Below are 21,009 nucleotides of genomic sequence, written 5' to 3' on the forward strand. Positions count from 1 at the left end.
GGAATTTCAAATGCTGAGGGAGCTACTTGCTGACTGTGGGCCTGGCTTGTGCTCTCTCACTCAGCAGGTCATAATTCTTTTTTTTTTTTTTAATATTTTTTTTTTATTTTCCCACTGTACAGCAAGGGGGTCAGGTTATCCTTACATGTATACATTACAATTACATTTTTTCCCCCACCCTTTCTTCTGTTGCAACATGAGTATCTAGACAAAGTTCTCAATGCTACTCAGCAGGATCTCCTTGTAAATCTATTCTAAGTTGTGTCTGATAAGCCCAAGCTCCCGATCCCTCCCACTCCCTCCCCCTCCCATCAGGCAGCCACAAGTCTCTTCTCCAAGTCCATGCTTTTCTTTTCTGAGGAGATGTTCATTTGTGCTGGATATTAGATTCCAGTTATAAGTGATATCATATGGTATTTGTCTTTGTCTTTCTGGCTCATTTCACTCAGTATGAGAGTCTCTAGTTCCATCCATGTTGCTGCAAATGGCATGATGTCATTCTTTTTTATGGCTGAGTAGTATTCCATTGTGTATATATACCACCTCTTCCGAATCCAATCATCTGTCGATGGACATTTGGGTTGTTTCCATGTCCTGGCTATTGTGAATAGTGCTGCAATGAACATGCGGGTGCATGTGTCTCTTTTAAGTAGAGTTTTGTCCGGATAGATGCCCAAGAGTGGGATTGCGGGGTCATATGGAAGTTCTATGTATAGATTTCTAAGGTATCTCCAAACTGTTCTCCATAGTGGCTGTACCAGTTTACATTCCCACCAACAGTGCAGGAGTGTTCCCTTTTCTCCCCAGCCCCTCCAGCACTTGTTATTTGTGGATTTATTAATGATGGCCATTCTGACTGGTGTGAGGTGATATCTCATGGTAGTTTTGATTTGCATTTCTCTTATAATCAGCGATGTTGAGCATTTTTTCATGTGTTTGTTGGCCATCTGTATATCTTCTTTGGAGAAATGTCTATTCGGGTCTTTTGCCCATTTTTCCATTGATTGATTGGTTTTTTTGCTGTTGGGTTGTATAAGTTGTTTATATATTCTAGAGATTAAGCCCTTGTCGGTTGCATCATTTGAAACTGTTTTCTCCCATTCTGTAAGTTGTCTTTTTGTTTTCTTTTGGGTTTCCTTTGCTGTGCAAAAGCTTTTCAGTTTGATGAGGTCCCATGGGTTTATTTTTGCTCTAATTTCTATTGCTTTGGGAGACTGAGCAGGTCATAATTCTTAATACACCAGCTCTGGCTTGTCAACACACTTGCCCTATGCATCTCTTCTATCCAGCTGTTCTAGTTATAAAGCTGGAGGAACAGAACAAAATACTCACAACTTCAGATGCTATCTGGGCAGAAATTTCCTTCCAAAGTGAATGTCATATAACTGATCTATGGAGTGAAAAATAATCAGCTATTTTGTTGTTAGTGTGTGGAAACACAACTGACCCCGGTTAGCCAGAGCAAACTTGAGAAAGAAGACCAGAACTGATTTCAAACTATATCAAAAAGCTATATTCTGATTTCAAGCTATATTAAAAAGCTATAGTAATCAAAACAGTATGGTGCTGGCATAAAAAGAGACATGTAGCCTAATGGAACAGAATTGAGAGCCCAGAAATAAACCCTTGTATATACTGCATACACAATCAACTAATATTTGACAAGGGACCCAAGAGTGATCAATGTAGAAAGGAGAGTGTCCTCAATAAATGGTGTTAGGAAAACTGGATCATTGTATACAGCAGATTGAAATTGGATCCCTATCTTACACCACTCGCAAAAGCCAAATGGATTGAATGGATTTAAAATGTAAACATAAGACCTGGAACTATAAAACTATGTTTCCTAGAAGAAAACATATTGGAAAAGCTCCTAGACATTGGTCATGGCAACAGTTTTTTAGATGTAACACCAAAAGCGCAGGCATTAAAAACAAATATAAATAAATGGGACCACATCAAACTAAAAATCTTCTGCACAGAACAAAACATCAACAAAATGCAAAGGCAACTTAAGGAATGGGAGAATAGATTTGCATGCCACATATCTAAGGGATTAACATCCAAAAAATAAATACGGAACTCTTACAACTCAACAGGAAAAAAAACAAACAAATAATCGCAATGGCAAAAGACCCGAATAGACATTTTTCCAAAGAAGACATTCAGATGGCCAGTAGGTGCATGAAAAGGTACTCAGCATCCCTGAGCATCGGAGATATCACCTCACATCTTAAAATGGCATGAAGTTAAGGTCTAAAACAGTCCATTCTCTCACTCATCATTCATTCATTCACTCGGCAGACATGTACTAGGCACTCTCTGGCACTGAGGTAGGGGCTGTGGCAGTGGGAGGAATAAGAGGTACCAGCTGGCTGGAGCCAGGATGTCCTCAAGGAGCCGTGGAATGACACTGTGCTGGAACAGTGCTGGAACCAAGGTGCATCTCTGTGGACAAACATGCCTAACTGGACCTGGGGAAGGGAAGGCTTCAGAGAGAACATGACAGGTGGGCTGGGAATAGACAGGTGAAAAGGGATCTCACCCTTTTATACAGGAGGAAGGAGGAAGCAACATGTCAAAGGAAAACATGAGAGCTGGAGGAGTAACTGGGGGGATGGTGCAGCGCCTGTGTGGCTAGATCAGAGAGGGCATGGGGGAGACTGGAGGGTGTCTTAATGAGGGCACCAGAGGGGCAAAGCAGGACTGACACAAGGATCTCGTACAAGTATTTCAGTTGGGAGACTGTTCCAGGAAGCAGGAATGAGGGAAAGGGAGACAGATTAGAAGGGAAAGCCAGGAGTTCCTACTGTGGCACAGCAGGTTAAGGACCTGGCATTGCTGCGGCTGTGGAGTAGGTTGCAGCTGTGGCTCAAATTCAATCCCTGACCCGAGAACTTCCATATGCCATGGGTGCAGCTGAAAAAGGAAAAAAAAAAAAAAAGGAAGGGAAAGCCAATAGCTCATTATGGATTGGTTACCATTATGAACACTGGGGGCTTATTTCTCTTGCAGACCGCTGGGCAGCCATGCAGAGTGTGCCTCAGGCATGCCATCCAAAGACAGGGGCATGGGGCCTTTATGAACCAGCTCCCATTTGCACTGGCCATGCATGCCCCAGGGAAACCCCCTACCCCCAGAAGCTTCCATCTGGGAAGCTCGAGAAAAACTCTAGGGCAGAAGAGTGGAGAGTAGTAGGGGTAGGTGTTTGAGGTGAGACCCCAGCAGCCCACAGGAATGGTCTACAGTAACTGCCACAGAAATTCAAGAAGGGGAGTTCCCTTCGTGGCTCAGTGGTTAACGAATCCGACCAGGAACCATGAGGTTGCAGGTTTGATCCCTGGCCTTGTTCAGTGGGTTAAGGATCTGGCATTGCTGCGAGCTGTGGTGTAGGTTGCAGACCTGGCTCGGATCTGGTGTTGCTGTGGGTGTGGCCCTGGAAAAAGACCAAACCAAAAAAAAAAAAGAAAGAAATCCAAGAAGGGCCAAAGGGAGGCGACATGGAACAGAGAAGTCATCTTCTCAGAGGGTGACTCAGACTGGAGGGCTGAATGGGTGTGGCCGCAGAAGTAATTCAAGAAATGGGACTGGACAAGCAGGCTGGGGTCAGAGGATCCATTGTAAAGAGTTGTATATGCCAGGTTACAGGGTTTAAATTTTAATTGCCAGGCCCTGGCACCTAGTAAGTACTTCACAAATATTTATTGAATGAATGAAGGCTAATGACACAGATGTGCCTGGGCCAAGCCCTTGCAAAGCTACTGAGTTTTAGAATCCAGATTAGCTGTGCGACCTCTAACCTCTTTGATCGTCCATTTCTCTCCCTCGGGACACTAATACCTTCTTTACAGGGTTTTTGTGAGAAATTAGATGAAATCAAAGATGTATGGCAACAAGAAGTGTGGACTCAATAAATGTCAGCCACTCTGCTCTTGCCCCCATGATGACCCAAAGCCAAGTAATAACACCAAACCATCCACCAGCCAGAGACAATGAAGGTTGCTCCTGGGATCTGTTTACGGAAGATAAATGTTGGCATTTCTGGCTATATTGGTCCTCGCGGAAAAATTAGTGGTGTTGGTAACAACTTCCTTGGACCAAAAGGGAATCATACCCTTGCTTTAATTAAAGGACAGAGTTGAATCTATCCTCCCAGGGAAATTACAAATTCAGAAATTGATACTTAGAGTAATTTTTTTTCTTTGTGCATTTAAATATACATATCCAAACATCTTCCAATCAATAGGCCATCATCCATCTATGCTGTGCTGCATTTCTTTCCCTTTCTGAAATCTTAACAGAGGCCAAGATGCTTGTGGATGACACTTGCTGCAATATCTCTGCACCGAGGAGCTGTGAGCACAGGGAGTGTCTCAGTCCCTTCCAGACAAAGGACATGGTGGCAGCCTTTAGGGAGGGAGGGATGGTCTTCAAAATAGGAAGCGAAGGTGGGAGAGAAAGCAGCTTGAGGGACTAGGTGAAGGATTGAGAAATCACACAAGCTGGAGAATACTGGAAACACGTCCATTTCCCCATAGCAGTCGGACACAAGAGCCAACACAGTGATGAGTCATACCAGTGGCACACCAAATTTAAAAAAAAAAGAAAGAAAGAGAAAGAAAAAAGAAGGGACGTTGGGAAAGTAAGTAAACACAGACTTTGTCATGGAAGGAAATTCCTGAGTGAGAAGTCTCTGTGGGAAGCACATGTGCTCCTAGCCTGGAATGATTCACCACTGGAGCAGCAAAGCAGGAACTACAAGGTGGGGATTCGTTCATCTGCCCATTCATTCATTCATTCATTATTTCATTCAACAATTATCCGTTATCTCTCAATCATACTCTGCAAGAAGCAGCAAGAGGAGTTCCTGTCATGGCTCAGCAGAAACAAATCTGACTAGCATCCATGAGGATGCAGGTTCAATCCCTGGCCTCGCTCAGTGGGTTAAGGATCTGGCATTGCCGTGAGCTGTGGTGTAGGTTGCAGATGGGGCTCAGATCTGGTGTTGCTGTGGCTGTAGTGTAGGCCAGTGGTTACAACTCTAATTAGACCCCTAGCCTGGGAACCTCCATATGCCCCAGGTGTGGCCCTAAAAAGACAAAAAAAGAAAAAAAGAAAAAAGCAGCAGCAAGAATGCAAAAGTGGAAAAGACACCATCCCTGGACCTTGAGAGGAGGCTATGAAAGAAAGGGAAACAAAAGATGTCACTGGAGTTCCCGTCGTGGCGCAGTGGTTAACGAATCCGACTAGGAACCATGAGGTTGCGGGTTCGATCCCTGACCTTGCTCAATGGGCTAAGGAGCCGGCGTTGCTGTGAGCTGTGGTATAGGTCGCAGACGCGGCTCGGATCCAGCGTTGCTGTGGCTCTGGTGTAGGCCGGCGGCTACAACTCCGGTTCGACCTGGGAACTTCCATATGCCGCGGAAGCGGCCCAAGAAATGGCAAAAAGACCAAAAAAAAAAAAAAAAAAAGTCACTAATAATTGCCATAAAGTGGAACAAGGACAAAGGAAGGTAAAGACACAGATAAGATGGAGAGAGAGGGGCCAGAAAAGGGTTCTCAGAGGTGGAGCTCCTTTAGTTGGGTCTTAAAGGAGGGTTGGAGTCCTCCAGGCAGCAGGGAGTTGTGCCTGTGTGTAGGGACAGGAGTTCCAAGGAAGAGGAGAGATGTCTCTCTCGTAAGAGCCAGATGTCTTTGGGGACAGCCTGGAGTTGGTAAGGCTAAAGCCTAGGAGGAAGGTAGAGAGGGGGGCAGAGACCAAAGGTAGGAGGACCTCCTTTGTCACTAAACGGAGTCTGGACTCCGGCCTGGAGGTGTGAGGAGCCATGGAGGTTTTGAGCAAAAGCATGACACTATTTCATTTGTGGTTAAGAACTATCTTTCTGGCATTTTCCCAATATCCAGCTGTGAGGGGTAGACTGAAAAGGATTGAAAAGTGAGAGACTGTTGAGATGGTACAGGTGAGCCGCCCACAGCAGGGCTTTGGAGAGAGGGGCTGAGTTTGGCTGCAGTTGCCAAAGGGAGTAAGAGGAATTTCCAGCTGCCAAGTCACTTAGTCTCATACAGTATCCATTTCCTCATCCTTCAAATGAAGAAAATATGAATCACTGATAAGGTCCCCCCTGGAGGTGAGCACGAGACAGTGTATCAGGCCCCCTCTCTGCAGACAGTGAGACCTCACCCAAAGGCCTGGAAAAGTGGTGCAGCCAGGTGCGAGGAGGAGGCCAGGAGGGGGCCTCCGTCCGCCCCTCCACGGGTGTCAGCCCCGGAGCAGGTCCCCAGCGCCCCTCTTTTGTTGAGGGCACAAAGCGGATATGTAGTGGAGTGTTCTTTTAGACGCCCAGGTGTCTAAGGCTCCTGACAGTCACGGTTTGATTCAGTCACAGGGAGTCCCACGGGAGTACCCGCAGCTTTGAGTCCCAGGGGACTTCAGCTGTCACCCTTGCCTCCTTCTCTCCCGAAAAGTTCTAGTGAGCAGTGGAGAGAAAGCTTTAAAGGGTCTTTAAAAAAAAAAAAAATCCCAAACAAAAACACCACCATGCAGTTTCATCCCCAGCGTTGGATTAAATAGCTCTGTGATTTTGGACACGTTGTTCAAGGAGCTCAATAACTGCGGCGGAGGACAACCCTGACGGTCAGCAGAAGGCTCCCTTCCACACCTGCCCTCGTTACCGCGTCACATCGCCTTTCCCCCACCTTTCCTTCTCGGTCCCAGGCGCCGCCCTGACCCCGGGACAGGCAAGACTGCCGAGGGCCGGCTGGCGGGAGGTTGGCTGCGGCCCAGGGCACCCCCGCGCGCTCCCGCCTCCCCGGCCCCCGCGCTCGGTGTAGGGAGCCCGCGCGCGCAGCCCGCCTGGCCAGGAAGGTGCGAGCCCGGCCTGCGGCGGCCAGCGCCGAAGGTCGCCAGCGCCTCGGGGGTGGGCAGCACCGCAGACCCGGCCCCGCCCACCCCCCGGGCCCTCCAGCAGCCACCCTGCCGCGGGAGCAGCCCCGAGGCGCCCGCGAAGCTCCGCCCCCGCCGCGGTTCTCCAGACGCCAGAGCCCGCCCGGCGCCCGGCCTCGCGCGGGGGCTGCAGACCGCTGGCTGCGCGCCTGCTGCCCGGGGCGGGCCCAGGGCCCCCAGGCGCCCGCCTCCGTCGCCGGTGGCCGCTGACGTCAAGGGGGCGAAACCCAGAAGAAGAAGAAGAGGAAAAAAAAAAAAAAAAAAGGGCACGAGGGCGGAAGGGGAAAAACTTTATTTTTTCCTTTATTCTCGTCTGGGGCTGAAGTGAAGGGCAGGCGACTGCGCCAGCACCGAGAGAGCCGGGCCCGCCCCCGGCCCGCTGAGCGCCGAGGAGCTGGGCCGCGGCGGCCTGGAGGGGCGCCCGGCATGTGGGACCCCCAGGACTTTGAGCGCCACTGGCAGGCCGAGTTCCCCGGGGAGGACGTGCCTGTCATGCGGTTGGAGTCGGTGCTAGACATGGAGCGCGAACTGGAGCGCAGCAGACTCAACCTGAAGTGGCTGCAACAGGTGCTGGCTGAGGAGAAGTTCAAAGTCGTCTACCTGCAGGCGGCCCTGGAGAAGCGGGACCTCGGCAGCGGGCGCCTGGAGGGCGGAGACGGCGACAGCGGGGGGACCTCGGCCGAGGAGCCGGCGCCCGCGGGCCAGAGCGAGAGCCACAGCCAAGCGAGGAGGAGGGCGCAGCGGGCGGCGGCGGAGACCCCCGGGGCCCCTCCATCCCCGACCCGGAGGTGGCCGCGAAGGCCGAGAGTCCCCCATTCGTGAGCCTGGACCTCCCCCGCTGGCGCGGGGCGGCGGGGGCAGGGGGCGCGGTGCGCAGCTTGACTGCAGCCATCCACCAGCAGCTCCTGCAGCCTCGCCTCCTCTTCAGGCCCCGGGAGGACTGCGCGCCCCCCGGGCACGATGGCACAGTTCCCGGCGCCGCAGGAGAGGAGCGGTCCGCCGGGAACCGCGCGGGGCGGGGCTCGGAGGAGGGCGAGCCGGACGCCTCGGGCGCGGACGATGGGGGCGACAGCAGTGACCATGACTTCGAGATGGTGGATTTGAATGAGAAATTCGTCCTTGGTCAGTTGCTCGTGGCCCCCTGCCGGCCCGGGACCTGCTATGAGGCTGAAAAGCCGGCGCGGGCGTGCAACACCCATCGTTTGAAGCACCTGATCCTCGGCGGCCGGCGGCAGCTGCGCGGGAGCCGCGACCTGGAGCAACTGGAGGCAGAGGCCAAGGACGGGCGGGGCTCGCCCCCGGTGGCAGAGGAGCCGCCACGGCGGAGGGCTCGCGAGCACCTCCCCCCGTGGCGGCGCAAGAGGTACCTGGGGTTGCCGGAGCGGGACTCGCCGGGCCACAGCTCGCCCGAGAGGGGCAGTGACTGCAGCTACAACAGCTCCGACCACGAGGACGGCTCCTTGGCAGGTAGGCGCACCCCTCTCTAGATCCCCGCCGCTCCTGTCCTAGGCCTCGCCTGCTGCTCACTTACCCGCTCCTCCCTGAGACACTTGGTTGGTCCTGTTTAACCTCAGGCGCCTGGGTAGAAAGGAGATAAGATTTACTTGTTTACTTGAAGGCACTTGTGGCACTTAAAAAAAAAAAATGATTGTGCAAAGTGTTTTCAGCCTGGGCGAGTTTAAGAAAATAAGCGTTATAGAGATGGGCCGGGCGATGGAGTGATGCTCTGGACCAGACCACGGGGAAAATCTTTCACTTCAGGCCTCAGCCTTTCTGCTCTGTTGCAGTATCACCGCCTCCCTCCTCCATCCCCCACTCCCCACCGCGCCCCAACCCATCCTCTCTTCTGCAGGTGGGTCAGGCTTCCTTGCGCTGGCACTACTTGTAGCCTTCTCTGAACAAACTCCAGTGGCACCCATCTCCCCCAGATTGCTTGACGTGGAAGTCTAAATCTTCCGCTGAATTTTCTGAACTTATCTCTCATCTTCTCCAGCCTGCAGCTTGCACTCTGGCCAACATGAAAGACCCTCTCACTGAGGAAAAGGTCCATAATCCTCACCAGCCTCTTCCTTTGCTGAGTGTTCTCTTCCGAGGAAAGAAGGTGGCACCTGATCTGTCACTTCCTAGGAGCCTAGGAGCCTGAGTGGGAAGGGGAGCGTTTAGAATCACAGTTTTCAAGCTGCCCTTGTGCTCAGAGATCTTGTCTAGTGCAGTGTTTTCATTTGATGAAGGTGGAAACTGAAGCTCAGAAAGATTAAGTACTTGGAGTTCGCCTTGTGGGGCGCAGAGGAAAGGAATCCGACTCGGAACCATGAGGTTTCAGGTTTGATCCCTGGCCTCACTCAGTGGGTTAAGGATCTGGCATTGCCATGAGCTGTGGTGTAGGTTGCAGACGCCGCTCGGATCTGGCATTGCTATGGCTGTGGTGTAGACCAGTAGCTGTAGCTCTGGCTCGACCCCTAGCCTACCAGCCACCCAGCTCAGGTCAGGGAGCGGGAAAGGGGCTACAGACAGGGAGGTGGACGGTCCTGCAACTCACCTTTTGCTGCCCCAGGGACTGTCAGGGTCTCCTCAGCCTTAGGGAAAGCATAAATTGTCATCTGATTAGGTCAAGCTGTGACCAGGAACTTAAGATGCCTTCCTGTTCAGAGAAGGAGAGTGGGGGAAAAAAAGGAATTGCTGACGCTGGGATTGTTCCAAAGTCTCCATTATTAGATTTTATCTGGGTGAGCTTGCATTTGAATGAAAAACTGTCCACTTTGCTAAAAGCACGTTTGGAAGGGCCATCAAGTCATCTTTTGTGATCAATTACACTTATTCATTGCCAGAGATTGGCTGCTTTTCCCATAGGTAGTGCTGCTTTTGCCGCCCATGCTAGTAACATTTTTATATGCCCCTTTAACTTAGAGTCTGAAGATTTCATTCTAGCGCCAAGTTCCAAATGTCCCCAGTGGAGGCTACCCAAGTGGTACAGAGCTGCTTTAGAGCTGGCTCCAATCCCGTTTCTCCTCAGACCCTCATCAATCACACTGCCAGGGGTGCCCGATGCACTGGATTTTCCCCAGGGAGTGATTTTTATTTCTATTCTGTGCTCCTCTCTCCTTAAGGGCACTCTGGCATATAGGAGTGCTTTGATTCAGATTAGGGTCTAGCATTTCCTCTGGCCTAACCATTTACAAAAGGTGCTTCTTCTGGGTGGAACCATGGGAAAAAAAAAAAAAAAAGATTTTTTGGTCCTCCCAGTTGGACTCCAGCCAGGGCACTCATGCCATTGGCCAGCAGTGCCCAGGCTCTTTTTCAGGCCCCATTCCAGGACCCCTCTGCAGGGCAGGCTTGTATAGGAAACCCCTTGACAGCTGCATGTGGGGAACCTGCCTCCTGCCTCCAAAACCTCCCCAGTGAGGAGGTGAACGGGGGTGGACGTGCACATGCATTGATGCATGCAACACGTCCATGCACGGCCTATTCATGTATTCACACATGCATGTATTCACACATATAAGTGCACGTGCACATAATCTAGGAGGAAGAGCTTTCAACACACAGGAAGCACTGGAGTGGAGAGATTAAGGGCAGAGGTTTTCCCTCTGTAGGTGACAGCCCACTGAAATCAGCGTAGTGGGGAGTGAGAGCATCATGAGGCCTTCTCTGGCACCCATGGCCTCCCCTAACTTAGTTTTCTCCATCTCAGATGCTACGATTTTGCATATGGATCTTAGTCACTGTCCCTAAATGAAGCTCCCAAGAGGGCAAGAATTTTTCTCTTTCATCCCCTGATGTAGCCTCAAAGCCTAGAACAGTGTCTAACACATATAGCATGTTCCATAAATATTTGTTGAGTGATTTTTTTTTAATGGAATAGAGTAGAATAGAAAACATCAGAGTGCATTGGTAACAGCGAGTACTATTCTACTTTAAAACATTGTTTCAATTCTGTAGAATGACTTGAGCATATAGGGATCCTGATGTGGATTGTATTTCTTGCTGTGAGTTGGGCCAAAAGCTTTGAAAATGCTGTTAAAACAGACCATGGGCTCTGAAGTTAGACTGCTTGTGTGACTGGGAGAAGTTAATTTGTGTGTGTGTCTTTTTGTCTTTTCTAGGGCTGCTTCCCTAGGCATATGGAGGTTCCCAGGCTAGGGGTCTAATCAGAGCTGCAGCCGCCGGCCTACGCCAGAGCCACAGCAACGCAGGATCTGAGCTGCATCTGTGACCTACACCACAGCTCACGGCAATACCAGATCCTTAACCCACTGAGCAAGGCCAGGGATTGAACCTGCAACCTCATGGTTCCTAGTTGGATTTGTTAACCACTGCGCCACGACTGGAGCTCTCCTGGGAGAAGTTAATTAAATTTTCTGCCTTAGTGTTCTCATCTGTAAAATGGGACTAATAAGCACTGCTTACATCATACTGTTGATATGAGGAATAAATGGAATACCATTTCTAATAACTTCAGGGCGTTGAACAGGCCCTGGCACTTGGAAAGCACCCACAGTATTAACTAAGTACAACAATGGGTCATTTTCTTTGAATTGATGCTTCAAAGCTTCCCACTCTCAGATCATTCTGGATCACAGATGGTTTGGTTTTCTATGCTGCATGTGTTTTGTTTTGTTTTGTTTTTTTCTAGCAAGGCTCTGACTCTTTCTAGATCCTTCCAGGAGCAGGGCAGGACCAGGGCTGAGTGGTAATATTGGCTTATGAGGCTCTTGCTGGAGGGGCCCTTGTATTGTTTACTCCTCTTCACCAGCAGTCATGCTTATCATCTCTGCTCAGAGAACCTGATTGGGTTTTATTGCACAATTCAGGCTTTGCCTTCCTCTCAGGGTTTCAAGGAGAGAGAACCCATGAGGCCTCACATAAAAAGCCTAAAGGCCAGGGTGCCCCCTCCCTCCTTGGAAAAGGGCTGTTTTCTCTTAGCTGAGGGGCAGATCCTCATACCAAGACACATTTGAGTTTGTTTTAACACATGGTAGCCAAATCAGAGTTTAAGTTAGAGTGCCAGTTCTTTTTTTTTTTTTTTTTGTCTTTTTTTTTGCTATTTCTTTGGGCTGCTCCCGTGGCATATGGAAATTCCCAAGCTAGGGGTCAAATCGGAGCTGTAGCCATTGGCCTACACCAGAGCCACAGCAATGCAGGATCGAGCCGCGTCTGCAACCTATACCACAGCTCACGGCAACGCCGGATCGTTAACCCGCTGAGCAAGGGCAGGGACCGAACCCGCAACCTCATGGTTCCTAGTCGGATTTGTTAACCACTGTGCCATGACGGGAATTCCTGAGTGCCAGTTCTTTTAAGCACCCTGTAGCCTTGAGTGGTACCGAGAAAAGGCTAGGCCATGTTGGCATGGCTAAGGATAGTGGTGTGAATGGGTGGGAGGCACAGAACTGGAGTCAGCTCTGTTGGGTCGTGGGTGCTGTAAAAACAGACCTGTGCGTGTAAGTGCCCAGGCTCTGCCCCTCGCCAGATGTGAGGCCATGGGCAAAGCCACTGGCCTTTCTACACCTCAGTCACTGTTGGACAGAAATAACAAGGATAAGAGTTCCCGTTGTGGTGCAGCAGAAATGAATCCGACTAGGAACCATGAGGTTGTGGGTTCGATGCCTGGCCTTGCTCACTGGGTTAAGGATCTGGTGTTGCCGTAAGCTGTGGTGTAGGTTGCAGATGCAGCTCGGATCCTGCGTTGCTGTGGCTGTGGTGTAGACAGCTACAGTTCTGATTGGACTCCTAGCCTGGGAATCTCCATATCTCCATATGCCACGGGTGTGGCCCTAAAAAGCAAAAAAAAAAAAAAAAAAGAATAACACTTCCTGAGGGCTTATTTTGTGTCTGCTCCTGTTCTAAGCATTTTACACATGTTAACTTAGTTATACCACACCCCAGCTTCATAAGACAGGCACTATTATCATTTTCATTTTACATATGAGAAGCATGAGGCCCAGAGAGCTCATGTAACTCTGCTCAAGGTCAACCAGCTTAGAAGTGGCACTTAGGACATGAATCCCAGGCGATCCGACTCTTTGAGTCTGTGCTTTCAAACACCAAGCTATACTGCCTCAAACAACAGCATCTACTTCTCAGGGTAGTTATGAAAATTAAATACAATAAAATATTTAAGGGAATGAGGGGAGAATAAATTAGAAATTTGGGATTAGCAGATATAATCTACTATATATAAGATAAACAGTGAGGTCCTACTGTGTAGCCCAAGGAACTATAATCAATACCCTATAATAAACCATAATGGAAAAGGTTATGAAATGTGTGTGTGTGTATAACTGAATCACTTTGCTGTACACGGAAATGCATACAACATTATAAATCAACTATACTTCAAGAAAAAAACTTAAAAAATAAATAAGATATTTAGAGTTTAGTTTATTGACACACTGACCATTAAGTGCCTGCGTGTGTATGTGTATCTGAGTGTATGCATCATTATTGTTGTTATTTTCTTTATCACTAAAGTCCCCAGCAGACCCCAGTCCACCTGCTGCAGAGGTCACCCATGAGGGCTGCCACCTGCGCATGGGGCTCCACGTGTGGACTTGGCCTCCCAGGTGAGCAGACCGCCTGTTGGATTTTAGATGTCCCCTCCTCAGCTGGGAGCCCTTGGGAGCACACAATTGCATGCCCACGTGTGGAGGCCCTGGTCCTCTTCTCTTCACGTTGACAAGCTTCTGTGCCACCACCCCTGCCTTAGAAGTGGGGTGACATGTCCTTCTCAGAGCTCATGTATCCCTGTGTCCCTTCTGTAACCAATGGCATCCCCTGGGCACTCGTGGGCCAGAGTGCACTCATCTAGCCAAAGTCCAAATCAGACATCCTTTTGACTGGCAACAACTATTCATCGGCTATTGTGATTTTAGTTCCGATGACAAAAGTAAATTATCATTATATTTTATATTGGTGTCATTTTCTCCTTGCATTAACCTTGCTTAGTGGAGGACAAACAGTCTGTTTTTTGCTGTTCCTTGGAAATCCTTCATTCACTCGCTGATCCATTCCACTCGACGGGGATTTATCCAGGTTTTGCTTTGTGCCAAGTCTGTGTTAAGGGCCAAGACTGCAAAAGTCAGTGACCTGCCCTCAAGGCTTTTTTGCTTCTGGGGTAGAAACCAAAGGTTTTTAGATAAACAACTTTCCAGAAGGTAACTTATTTTTTGTTGTTGTTGTTGTTGTTGTTGTTGTTGTTGTTGTTATTGTTGCTATTTCTTGGCCGCTCCGCGCATATGGAGTTCCAGCTAGGGTCGAATCGGAGCTGTAGCCCCCTACGCCAGAGCCACAGCAACGCAGGATCCGAGCAGCGTCTGCACCTACACCACAGCTCACGGCACGCCGGATCGTTAACCCACTGAGCAAGGGCAGGACCGAACCCGCAACCTCATGGTTCCTAGTCGGATTCGTTAACCACTGCGCCACGACGGGAACTCCAGAAGGTAACTTATTAAATCCTGAAATGAGTGACTGTCGGGACTGTCCTTTAGAACATTCAAGAGTGACATTCAAGGAGTTCCCATCGTGGCTCAGTGGTTAACGAATCGGACTAGGAACCATGAGGTTGTGGGTTCGATCCCTGGCCTCGCTCGGTGGGTTGGGGATCTGGCGTTGCCGTGAGCTGTGGTGTAGGTTGCAGATGCAGCTTGGATCCTGCATTGCTGTGGCCCTGGTGTAGGCCGGGGGCTACAGCTCCGATTAGACCCCTAGCCTGGGAACCTAGAAAAAGACCCCCCCCCAAAAAAAAGAAAGAGTGACATTCAAGAGCCTAGAACAGGAAGAGATCTTAGAGTTGGTCTAAGGGTCTTCCTGCTTTCTCCAGACAGATGAGAGCCTGAAACCCTAAAAGTAACCTCAGGGTCACATACATATGACCTTCGAGGCAGGGTCTAGAAGCCAGAGCTAGGCTCTTTCCATCATATCCTTTGGCCTTTTCTTTCCTGTAATTTTTTTTTTAATAGTTATTTCCCCAATACAATTTTTTTTTCCTACTGTACAGCATGGTGACCCAGTTAAACATACATGTACACATTGTATTTTCACACATTATCATGCTCTGTCATAAGTGACTAGACATAATTCCCAGGGCTACACAGTAGGATCTCATTGCTAATCCATTCCAAAGGCAAAGTTTGCATCTGTTAACCCCAAGCTCCCCAACCACCCCACTCCCTTCCCCTCCCCCTTGGCAAACCACAAGCCTCTTCTCCAAGTCCATGATTTTCTTTTCTGTATCTTTCTTGTAATTTTAAGTAGGGAACACTTACGATGTGAGTCCTGTCGAAATCATGGGAACAGGAGGAGCAGACCATCTCATTTAGCCTCATTGACTGGGTGGAAGTTGTTTGTCCTACCCTGTAGATGACTATGCTGAGGCTAAGAGAGGTGATGACGTTTACCCAGCATTCAGAGAGCCGGGGGTGGGAGTTCCTGTTGTGGCTCAGCAGAAATGAATCCGACTAGTATCCATGAGGACACAGGTTCGATCCCTGGCCTCACTCAGTGGGTTAAGGATCTGACATTGCCGTGAGCTGTGGTGTAGGCCCATGGCTATGGCTCTCATTCGACCCCTAGCCTGGGAAACTCCATGTGCCATGGGTGTGGCCCTAAAAAGACAAAAAGCAAAAAAACAAACAGCCGTGGTGGAATCAGCATTGTAACTTGGGTCAGTCTCACAAAGCTGATACTAACTTCCCGTATGTCCTAGGCCCGCTATAGAATTCCAGATTTCTCTACTCAGGAGGCCCTTAGCATCAGATTCCTCTAGACTTACTGATGGAGACTTTTTATTTTTAATCCTCATGGGAAATGCATTTCCTACTAGGTACTCATGTTACCTAGTTCATTTGTAACCTGATGGGTTTTTTTTTTAACCCTTTCCTGTTAGTGTCTAGTGAGATTTTTGCTCCAGGAAGGATTCCTTGTGTTCAGTGGATATGTCTGACTATCTTAACTCAAAGTACTGAATTTTCAGCCTTAGCTGTAATTGCGTAATTTTTTTCCACTCCCTGTTGTGGAGAGATATTAAAAAACTATTGGAGACACATGAGCTGGTGGTTGGCTGCGATTCCTTTGTAACCAGAGCTGCCACGGCATCACTGTTTGCTTGGTTCTTTAATGCGTGCTACCTGCCCCCCCTACCTCCGCCGTCTTAGCACCGTCTCGGCTTCGTGAACATGTTACCAGCTGGCAGGGGGTGGTGAGGAGGGGGGTGTGTGAGGGCTTGTTTAACAGTGTCTTCCTCCTTGTAGTAAATGCAACCAAGCCTGAAATTTTTCTGTTCCTCTTGTCTGATTTCTTCTGATGAAGAGACTATTTACAAAGCAATTGACTCTGTATTTGACTCTGGATTTTTTTGTTCTAAAGTCAGGATCTTCATACCTTGGAGTTCCCATCATGATGTTGTGGGTTAAGAATCCGACTGCAAGTGGCTTGGGTTGCTGCAGAGGTGTGGGTTCCATCCTCAGCTCAGCCCAGTGGGTTAAAGGATCCAGCAGTGCCACAGCTGTGGCTTGATTTCAATCCCCGGTCAGGGAACTTACATATGCCACAGATATGGCCATAAAAAAAGACAAAAGAATGGTACAAACGCTTTATACATTGGAAAATGGGCTGGATGTTACCCAGCTTGCAGGGTTGTGAGGCTTACCTTGGACAAGTTACTGACTCTAAGCCCCAGTTCCTTGTCTACCAAATAGGGGTAATAATGGTAGGACTATGTCATAGACTTGTTGTGAGGCTTCAGTGGGATAATGCATGTAGAGTGCAGGGCATACAAGTGCTCAATAAATCTTAGACGGTGTTATCATTACTGTCCAGGACTTTTCAGTTGGCTAAACCAGGCACAGCCCACACTCACATCTCTTCATGGAATAAAGCTCCCCAAACCTCTTCGTCTGCCTCTTTCTGTCCTTTCTTATTCCCTGTCCAGGTCCAAAGGTGTTGTGCCCCTTCAGAGGGAAACAAACTTTCTTAGTCCTTTGTTGTCCTGGTCCTTCCCCAGTCAAGTCCTGTCTCCCCTGCAAAACCATCATCTGGGAGTTCCCATCATGGCGCAGTGGTTAACGAATCCAACTAGGAACCATGAGGTTGCAGGTTCGGTCCCTGCCCTTGCTCAGTGGGTTAACGATCCGGCGTTGCCGTGAGCTGTGGTGTAGGTTGCAGACGCGGCTCGGATCCTGCGTTGCTGTGGCTCTGGCGTAGGCCGGTGGCTACAGCTCCGATTCGACCCCTAGCCTGGGAACCTCCATATGCCGAGGGAGTGGCCCAAAGAAATAGCAAAAAGACAAAAAAACAAACAAACAAAATAAACCCATCATCTGGCTCCTCCTTATCTCCTACTCTCTCATTTCTGCCAGCATCTTTTCCTGTGCTCTTTCTGGCACTTGAGATGCCCTTCCTCCTTCACTTCCCCAATCACAAAGCCAACTCTTCCTTTAAGGCCTGGCTTTTCTGTGGAACCTTGCCTTGGTTAAGATACGCTTTTGCTGCATTCAGCAAAACCCAAAAAAGTGGCTTAAGCAAGAGTGAGGTTTATTTATTTCTCATATAAAAGAATTCTAGAGATAAGCAGTTCAGGAGAGTATGGTGACTCAGTGATCCTCAGGAATTTAGGCTTCTGTTTGCTTTTCTGTCTCAAGGTTGCCTCGTGGTCCAAAATAGCTGCTGGAACTCCAGCCATCACATTCATGTTTCAGACAAGAATTAGAAGAAAGGGAGAAAGGACTTAAGAGTGAGTAGCAGCTGTTGGTCTGGCTTTAAAGGCACTTTCCTAGAAGCCTCTCTTGACAATTTCTATTCAGATCTCGTTAGCCATTTCTGGCTACAGGGGAGGCTGGGGAATGTAGTGTTTTATCTGGGCATATGGCCACCTCAAGTAAAACAGGGGCTCTGTTACAAAGAAAAATGGAAGAATTGATATTGAGTAGGCAACTAGCAGCCTCTGGCACAAGCCTTTTCCAACTACTCGAACCCATCTTTCGGTTCTTCGCATGAGCCCTACACTCACAATTGTCGTATTATTGTGCCATCTATTAATTCATTGACCCAGTGAACAAATAACAAGTGAGCCACTGCTCTGTGCAAGGCACGATGCCTTTTATATGTTCGCTGTCAAGTGTCACTCTCAAACTAAGAGGTTAGCTGGCTCTTTGAGAGAAGGGATCATGGCTTATGCTGCTTTTTCTCCCTCACAATAACACCTTTCACAAAGCTGGGCACGTGGCAAGTGCTGGATAAGTACCTCATTGATCTTCTAATAGTCACAGATGAGACGCTCAGTGAAAACTTCAATTCCTTGACATGGGACTGTGCCCAGCCGTTACTGGTTGCGTAAGGTTTGTTTGGGGTTCATTCTGGTTTGAAGGTAGAGCCTAGGTTCTCTTGCTGCATCAGTGCTGTGTTGCTGCCACACAGACCTGTTCCGGTATTGGGGTGGCTCTGTCTGTTTTGGAAACTGGATTCTGTTGGGATACTCAACTAGAATTATAAGCAGACCTGTCTGTGCCCACCTGACTGTCTTCACCACCACTCTGCCCGTGTAGCTGTTTTTACTCAGCTCGAATCTCCCTTGTGATTTGTGCACTGCGGAGCTGCCAGGTGGATCTGCAGTCTTTGCGCAGCGAGCGTCAGCCGCGGTTCACGTTCCTGCCTTCCCATCTGATCCCTGCTCCTGTCTGCCCGAGACAAGACTGTCTGAAGGGAGGTTGCCTCGAGCTTATGTCACATCTTGCAGCTGCTGAGAAAATGATTGTTTTAACATTGTTATTGGCACTTGAAGGAAAGGAACTAGAAAATATTTCTCCTCTACTCCCTGTAAGGCAGTGTGTTACGTGCTTCACCTGCGTGATCGCATTTCATATGCAGAACCGTCTACTCCTCCGTTCTCACTGTGAAGAAAGTAATACTCGGCTCGTTTTGCAGATGACGAAGCCGAGGCTCTGACCTGTGAACTAACAAGCCCAAGTGCACTTAGAGCGAAGCGGTGGAATTATTTTTTTCTCTAAGATACTAATTAATTATGTGGAGAGATAATTCACATAGTATACAATTTACCTGCTTAAAGTGAGCATGCATGGTTTTTAGTATATTCGTAAAGTTGTGTAACCATTGTCGCTCTAATTCCAGACCGTTTTCATCAGGTCAGGTGGGACTGTTTTGAGTCTAGGCTTCTCCTATGATTCCATTTCTTTTTCTAATTTGCCACATAGTGATTTAAATTAACTAGACCCGATTTAGGGGAACATCAGGGCTTGTGTGTGTGAAATATGTGCATAAAAGGACCATCGCCTCATAAGCTGTTTTCTTCCCGTTACTGCAGCAGTCCTGGCACGCTTTGAATTGCTGCAGAATACGCTGAAATTCCTCTGGGCCCCCCATCCTACCTTGTTTGTGTTTCCTGGACTTAGGACAGGGGACAGAATATTCCAAGCTTGAGGTTCCAGAAACAGCCCTGGGGTTGTAATTGACATCGTGAGAGGCACCCTTATTCTGACCCGTGTCTTACTTGTCCCTGGAGCCCCAGAATGTCATGGTGCCTGGCATATAGGAAGTGCTTAATAAATGTTCATGAATATCCAGAGGGTCATTCCATTAGCTCTAATCTAAATCACTGCCATAACTGATTCTTCTGCCTTTAGCCTTTCTCCTCCAGCCCCAGGTCTCTCCCACGTGAAAGACAAAGTGGTTGCTCTGGCCTAAATCTACAGAGTTTAGACTGAAGTGATCCTACTGGCTGTCCGTCCCTTTAAAAGGCTTTCCCCCAAGCCCTACCTAGCAACTGCTGCTTTCACCCTATTGGCCGACACTGGGTGCAGGCCTGTGAGTGGCAAGGAGGGCTGGGGAATCAGGAGTTGTCACTCTTCCGCCTCTGTAGTAAAGCGTGTTAATGGAGAAGGGGACTCTGAATAGCTTGGGGAAAACCAGCACAGCGCTTGCTCGCTCTGCAGTCCTTCCCTGAACCTGCACGTTCGTGTCAGTGATTACAAAATGGTTTGATCTCTGTTTCCCCTATTGGATTCCAAACCCTTAAATTGTGTATGTTAGAAGGGGACGATTTCTTTTAATTTTAGCATCCCTATCCCTAATACAATGCCAGCATATTGTATTTATTGAATAACAAAAGAAAGATGGTACATTTTCAAGTAAGAACTTTGTGGGATTTGGAATTCTTGGCCGGACAATTAGGGTCTTTAAGCATTTAAAACCTTTTTTCATTTCCTCTTCTTTATCTCTGCTTCCTTTATTTTATTTTATTTTATTTTATTTTATTTTTTTTATTTTTTTTATTTTTTTTTTTTTTTTTTATTTTATTTTATTTTATTTATTTTATTTTTTATCTTTTTGTCTTTTCTAGGGCTGCACCTGAGGCATATGGAGGTTCCCAAGCTACGTGTCCAATTGGAGCTGTAGCCGCCAGCCTACGCCAGAGCCACAGTAATGCAGGATCTGAGCTGAGTCTGAGATACACACCACAGCTCATGGCAATGCTGGATCCTTAACCCACTGAACAAGGCCAGGGATCAAACCTGCAACCTCATGGTTCCTAGTCAGATCCGTTAACCACTGAACCACTGAGCCACGACGGGAACTCTTTTTTTTTTTTTTTTTTAATAAGGTAAGACATATGCTGGAACTGTGATTCTCAAGGGCTGTGGTTGGTTTTTCTTTCTGGAGCCATTTTCAGACATCACATGCCCCAAGGAGATTTTGATGTGTGACCATCTGTTGCAAATTTGCCACTTTGCACCCCACTTTCTGATGGGAGTGTGTCGTTTCCTGAAGTGGTCAATGCACAAAAAGGCTGATACTTCAAACATGCCCAGTTAGCCCCTCCCCAACTAATGATGAACTGTGCTAGTCAGTAGGCCCATAAACTAAATATTTCAGTTCCCCTTTGCTCTCCAGAAACATGGTAGGTAGGAGTGTATTCCTGGTTCCCTTGAGATTGAGTAGGACTATTTGCCTAGTTCTAACCAGTGGATTTGAATGGAGGTGATCTGCATACCTTCCAGACTAGGGCATTTAATGCTGGTATGAAACCCTTCGGAACACTCTTCTTTGCTGCT

At 48.4% G+C, this 21,009-nt stretch overlaps 1 protein-coding gene across 1 annotated transcript in view; it reads left to right on the forward strand.

Annotated features, from left to right (window-relative positions):
* The window catches only part of ABR (active BCR-related), a 185,980-nt gene continuing 172,179 nt past the window's right edge, over positions 7,209–21,009 (forward strand). Inside the window, exons 1-2 of the mRNA XM_021066125.1 lie at positions 7,209–7,643; positions 7,700–8,410. Coding sequence (XP_020921784.1) covers positions 7,370–7,643; positions 7,700–8,410 — 985 coding nt within the window. The 5' untranslated portion in view covers positions 7,209–7,369. The remainder of the gene's footprint in view (positions 7,644–7,699; positions 8,411–21,009) is intronic.

Source organism: Sus scrofa, chromosome 12 (genome assembly GCF_000003025.6).
Source record: "Sus scrofa isolate TJ Tabasco breed Duroc chromosome 12, Sscrofa11.1, whole genome shotgun sequence".
NCBI classification, from domain to species: domain Eukaryota; kingdom Metazoa; phylum Chordata; class Mammalia; order Artiodactyla; family Suidae; genus Sus; species Sus scrofa.